Source organism: Hypanus sabinus, chromosome 8, assembly GCF_030144855.1.
Source record: "Hypanus sabinus isolate sHypSab1 chromosome 8, sHypSab1.hap1, whole genome shotgun sequence".
In the NCBI taxonomy this organism is placed as follows: Eukaryota; Metazoa; Chordata; class Chondrichthyes; order Myliobatiformes; family Dasyatidae; genus Hypanus; species Hypanus sabinus.
The window spans coordinates 122,048,072-122,054,538 of record NC_082713.1 but is presented as its reverse complement, the minus strand read 5'-3'; the positions used below and the strand labels follow the sequence as shown (position 1 = coordinate 122,054,538).

Sequence of the window (6,467 nt, the reverse complement as noted above, 5' to 3'; positions counted from 1 at the left end):
CACCCTCAACCTTCTACGCTCCAAAGAATAAAGACCTAACTTGTTCAATCTTTCCCTGTAACTTAGGTGCTGAAACCCAGGTAACGTTCTAGTAAATCTTTTCTGTACTCTCTCTATTTTGTTGACATCTTTCCTATAATTCTGTGACCAAAACTGTACACAATACTCGAAATTCGGCCTTACCAATGCCTTGTACAATTTTAACATTACGTACCAACTCCTATACTCAATGCTCTGAATTATAAAGGCCAGCGTACCAAAAGCTTTCTTCACCACCCTATCCACATGAGATTCCACCTTCAAGGAACTATGCACCATTATTCCTAGATCACTCTGTTCTACTGCATTCTTCAATGCCCTACCATTTACCATGTGTGTCCTATTTGGATTACTCCGACCAAAATGTAGCACCTCACATTTATCAGCAACCTGAGCAAAGAGCTCAATTTTATGAGCTGACAGAAAATTAATAAAATCTCTCCAAGAAGTAAAGGCTGCCATGAGAAAAGTAGTATCAGGGTACAGGGAGTTTTCAGTGCTAGGTGGTATGCTGATTGTGGGGAACACCTCCAGGTAAACAGTCGAAGCTAACTGAACTTTGGTTCCTGCAGCCCTGCTTTGAAATAATTTATGCCTCCTCAGCATCAGTGCACCAGCAAGCGTTCAGATACACCCTTTTGTTCAGATTCTGGGACGCGACTGAGCTGAAGTTGTGTCCTCTTCATGTTGCCAGCGCTGTGTGTGTTAAGCAGGCCTCTCCCTGAACTCGATGCTAACATCAGCAGTCTGCCAACAGTGTGAATTAAGCAGGTCAACATGTTAGCTTTTGACCCCTCTTTTTAATCCAGACATAGAACCTGGGCTTCAGTGGGAAGGTCAGAATTTATCTCCATCCCTAATTACCCCTGGGAAATGGGGTTGTTGTTCTCACAGTGCTGTTAAGCAAAAGATTCCAGGAATTCAACCCAGTTATGATGATGGACTGGTGACAGATGATGCATAACCTTGGAAGGGTCCTAGGGAGGTGATCATATTCCCCATCCTTTTTTCGGTTTACCGTCTTGGTAGTAGAGGGGCTCTGACAAGGGATATGATAAACTGCACATTGACGGCAGCCCATTATTGTAGACACAGTACAACAGAGGTAGGAACAATGAATGATTTCAAATGATGGATGGTATTCCAAACAATCAGCCTACTCTTTTCCCAGTGTGAAGAATATTCTCATATTCTTATTTTGTCTAGTAACATGGGAGACAATTCAGCCCTTAGCGTCCATGCTGGCTCTCAGAACCATCCATCAGTCCCAGCCCTATTCCTCTTCCATTTATCACCTTACAGCTTCCTACTTCATCTGCCATCCCCCTCAGCTGGTCTCACCTATCACCTGCCAGTGTGTACTCCTTCCCCTCCCCTCACCTTCTTACTCTGGCTTCTGCCCCTTTCCTTTCCAGTCCTAGTGAAGGGTCTCAGCCCAAAAAGTCAACTGTCCATTCCTCTGCCTGGCCTGCTGTGTGCCTCCAGCACTTTGTGTGTTCTGCCCAGACGCCCACTTCTTTCACAGTAACCTGTCCTCTCTCACAAGTCCGTCAACTCCACCTCAATTTGCCCCATCCCCCCCACGTCAGGCCTATTTTATAGTCACTAATTAATGGAGAAGGAAACCAGAACACCTAGAAGAAACCCACGTGCCAAGTACACACAGCCAACACTGGCTGGATCATTATTGAATATAGGGATGTTTGGAGAGTGCCACCATGGTTTGTGCTGGGTGTGACAGAACTGGTATTGTTGAACCCAGAGCTCATCCATCGTCCTGTGTGGTAGTTTACATCACTGAGTGCTTTCCAGCACTCCTGGCTCACTGACGGGTGGGAGGGAGCTGCAGAGTAACAAGCCTGGTGCTCATTTGGGTTACTCAGGAGCTACCCCTCATTGTAGGGCAGTTAGATTTATAATCAGACCATCCCAGAAAACTCATTGGGAGTGAAGAATCTGCCTGGACTTTATAAGAACGGGACAGCAAACACTGTGATCAATATCGGTAAATTATTTTGTTATTGGCCCATATACTGAGATGCAGTGACAAACCTGTCTTGCCTACTGTCCATCCAGATCAGATCATGACAACGCTGCACCGAGGCAGAAGAACAGCAGAGTACTGAATAAAGTATTTATAGAGCAATGTAGTGCAGATAGACAGTAAGGTGCAAGGTAGATTGTGAGGTCAAGAGTGCATCTTTTCGCATTAGTAGAAGCTGTCCCTGAGCCTAGTGGTACATGCTCTTGGAAAGGGGAGAAGAGAAAATGTCCGGGTGGGTTGAGCCTTTGATTATAATAGCTGCTTTAGTTTGACAGTCACCACATGTTCGTAGCGATGTCTGAACATAAGAACTAGATGCAGGCATAAGCAGCTGGTCCCTGGAGTCATTAGATTTCTGAATGGACAATGAACCCATGTACACAACCTCTCTATTATTTTCTTTGATTCTGATTCACTGTTGATCTTCCACCCGCTGGCATTTCTCAGCACTATCCCCAAAATGTCCCCTCACATCCAGATATCTCTGCTTTGGTTGAGATCAGCAACTGAGCCTGCTCAGTAACTTGGGAGGATTAGTCCTCAATGTCCTACTCCTCATTCTGACCTGGTAACGGGCAGTGTCCAGTGGTTTACTCCCCTTTGCTGGTTCCCACCACCAGTCTGCCACCTCTTTCCTCTCTGGAAGTGATGGTCCAACCTTTCCATCTGATGAGAGAGATTGGAGTCCCCTCCCCATTCAGTGTGTTCGATGCCCTTGGCGTTAATATCAGTTGTTGGATGATTCCAGGTATTAATCAGTGTCCTGAAGCCATGAGAGTTGGTGCTGGGGCCTTCAGGGCTGCCCCCTCCTGACAGTTATCACTTGCAAGCTGATGATGCAGGAATCGTGGGTGCAGGTTCAGATCCAACAAAGCAATTTAAGAACATGGAACACTAGATCATTTTTCAGCCCACGATGTTTGCTGATCTTTTAACCTACTTCAAGATCGATCTAACCTCTACCTACCACAAAGTCTCCATTTTACTTTCATCTCTTAAATGTCTCAAGTACATCTGTTTCCACCAACCATCCTCAACAATGCACTGCATGCACCTGCCTCTGTTTAAATTAAAACCCTTACCTCTAACATCCCTCCCTTCCCCCCCCCCGATACTTTCCTCTAATCACCTTAATATTATTTCCTCTTTTATTAGCCATTGCCACCCTTGAGTAAAGGCACTGGTTGGGTTACTCTATCTGTGCATCACTTTGTACACCTCTCATCCTCTGTCACTCCAAAGAGAAAAGCCCTAGCTCACTTAACCTTTCTTCATAAGGCATGGACTCTAATCCAAGCAGCATCGCAGTAAATCTGCTCTGCACTTTCTCTAAAACTTCCACATCCTTCCTATAATGAGGTGACCAGAACTGGGAACAATGTTCCAATTAGTCTAACCAGAGATTTATAGATCTGCAACATTACCTCACGGCTCTTGAACTCAGTTGCCTGACTAGTGAAGACCAGCATGCCATGTGCCTTTTTAACCATCCTATCAACTGTGCAACAGCTTCAAGGACCTGTGGACTTGGGCTCCAACTTAAACTGAAATAACTTAATAAACGTGGTGACTGTCAAGCTAAAGCAGCTATCATAATCAAAGGTTCAACCCACCCTAACTTAATAAAGGAATATAAAATGCTATTCTGAGTAACAGCAAGTGTTATCTCCTTGTAAGTCAATCAGGTTGATTAGTATTTGATGGGAAAAGGGAATCTGCCCACCTTTGTGTCCGATGGTTGTGTTTCACAATATCAGGCGGGAATTAGGATTGTAATGTTTCAGAGTAGACCTGTCAACAGTTGGCTTTGCTTTCAGTAAATATGTGACTGATCCATTCTTTCCTGATGCTCATACTCACATTTACATCAGTCACACTTCCCTGAGAAAATATAATTGTTCTTAAACAGGCAACCATCTCAATGGTTCCATTTAATAGCAGAGAATGTATACAATATACGATCTGAGGTTCTTACTCTTCACAGACATCCATGAAACAGAGGAAAAACCCCAAAGAATGAATGACAAGAAAATGTTAGAACCCCAGAGCCGCCCCTCCCTCCTCCCTTGCACAAGCAGCAACCTTCTCCCTCCCCCACCTGCCTCAGCAAAAGCGTCACCCCCCAAAAATGACTCCTCCCCTCCCCCTCCCCTCTCCCTCTCCCCCTCCCCTCTCCCCCTCTCTCTCCCTCTCTCTCCCCCTCTCTCTCCCCCTCTCTCTCCCCCTCTCTCTCCCCCTCTCTCTCCCCCTCTCTCTCCCCCTCTCTCTCCCCCTCTCTCTCCCCCTCTCTCTCCCCCTCTCTCTCCCCCTCTCTCTCCCCCCCTCTCTCCCCCTCTCTCCCCCTCTCTCCCCCTCTCTCTCCCCCTCTCCCCTCTCTCTCCCCCTCTCTCTCCCCCTCTCTCTCCCCCTCTCTCTCCCCCTCTCTCCCCCCTCTCTCCCCCCTCTCTCCCCCCCTCTCTCACCCCTCTCTCACCCCTCTCTCTCCCCCTCTCTCTCCCCCTCTCTCTCCCCCCCTCTCTCCCCCTCTCTCCCCCCCTCTCTCTCCCTCCCCCTCTCTCCCCCCCTCCCCCACCCCCTCTCTCTCTCCCTTCCTCTCCCTCTCTCCCTCTCCCTGCCCCCTCCTTCCCCCTCTCTCTCCCTCCCTCTCTCCCCTCTCTCTCTTCTCTCCTCCCTCAAAGCTTACTGCTTCGATGTTACTCTCTACAATGTGGCTTTAATTTCAAGTTCACCAGCTCTAGATCCTCCATAAAGGGAAGCACCATCTCACAACATCATCCCATCATAGAATGTTTCTGTGAGGTCACCCACTTCCCTAAATTCCCAAGAGAAATTCCAGAGTCCACTCGACCTTCCTTCCTACAGGGAACCTCTGATAGTCAGTCCCATGAATTTCATGACCACCGAGTGACAACAATCTCTGCATTGGCGGGTGTGGCGTTCATGGAGAAAGGTAAACCAATGTTCCCATTTGCCTGCAGAGACTTTCAGCAGCTGAATGAGAAGAACGTGGAAGCCAATAACCAGCTTGCGTTTGACATTGCGGAGCGGGAGTTTGGGATCTCTCCCATCATGACGGGGAAGGAGATGGCATCGGTGGGGGAGCCGGACAAGCTGAGCATGGTGATGTACCTGCTGCAGTTCTACGAGATGCTGAAGGACACCACTCCAGAGGGTGAGCAGGTGTACTTTAGCACGTGTGAATTGGGGAAATGTGTGGCACTTGACTCCAGGGTAGTGTCTTCCATTGGTGTGTGATGAGTAGGCATTTGTGTCACCTGTGTGCAGTCCCTGGGGAGATGTTAGCCAGCGGTGGGGAGCTGGACTGATTGGAAGGACAGAAAGTCTCAGAGACTAGTGCTTCAGCATCAGGAGGCATCATTATGGATTGTTACAGCACAAAAGCAGCCCTTTGGCCCATCTAATCTATGCTAGCTTGATTTTCTGTCTAGTCCCATCTGCTCACACCTGGACCACAGCCTTCCATATCTCTCTCGCCCATGTACCTATCTAAACTTCTTTAATGTTACAATTAAACCTCTATCTTCCACTTCTGCTGGCAGCTTGTTCCACACTCACACCATCTCTGAGTGAAGGAGTTTCCCCTCATGTTCCCTTTAAATATCTTGTCTTTCACCCTAAACAGGCGGCTGTGGGAGGCAAAGCAGATGTCGATAGGTTCTTGATTAGTAAGGAAGACAAAGATTACAGGGAGAACGTTAGAGAATGGGGTAGAGAGGGAGAATAAATCAAATTCTAAAGTGGATTTGATGAGCCAAATGGCCAAATTCTGCTCCTCTGCCTTATGGTCTATACCTGTTGCTGCTAATGTAGCAATACTGCAGGATATGGTAGAACAGGTCCTCTTCTCCTCTCTCACATCACTAATTTCCTTTACTCCGCTGAAATACCACTACATCCTCTTCTCAACCTGAACATAGGAATGAGTGTTGGGTGATCAATGGGATGGGTGGGCATGGATTTGTATTGGCAATCGGTTTATTGTTGTCACATGTACAGAGGCACGGTGGAAAGATTTGTGTGCAGATTGTCCAGAAAGATTATGCCATGCATACACTTAGTTGCCACTTTATTAAGTACACCTGTATATTATGCAAATATCTAATCAGCCAATCACAGGGCAGTAACTCAATGCATAAAAGCATGCAAGTTGTCAAGAGGTTCAGCTGTTTTTCAGACGAAACATCAGAATGGAAGAAATGTGATGTAAGTGATTTTGACTGTAGAATGATTGTTGATGCCAGAAGGGGTGGTTTGAGTATCTCAGAAACTGCTGATCTCCTGGGATCAGTCTCTCAGTCTCTCCTTGTAAGCACAGCTCCCCATTGCAGGCAACATTGTGTGTGTGTGTTTTCTCTCTCTCTCT

At 47.0% G+C, this 6,467-nt stretch overlaps 2 protein-coding genes across 2 annotated transcripts in view; both read left to right on the top strand.

Moving 5' to 3' along the window:
* The window catches only part of LOC132398382 (protein-methionine sulfoxide oxidase mical3a-like), a 312,801-nt gene that overhangs the window by 144,449 nt on the left and 161,885 nt on the right, over positions 1-6,467 (top strand). The window lies entirely within an intron of this gene.
* Positions 4,789-6,467, top strand: part of LOC132398383 (F-actin-monooxygenase MICAL3-like) — a 6,116-nt gene continuing 4,437 nt past the window's right edge. The window contains exon 1 of the mRNA XM_059977727.1: positions 4,789-5,255. Within this exon, the coding sequence (XP_059833710.1) occupies positions 5,024-5,255 (232 nt within the window). The 5' untranslated portion in view covers positions 4,789-5,023. The remainder of the gene's footprint in view (positions 5,256-6,467) is intronic.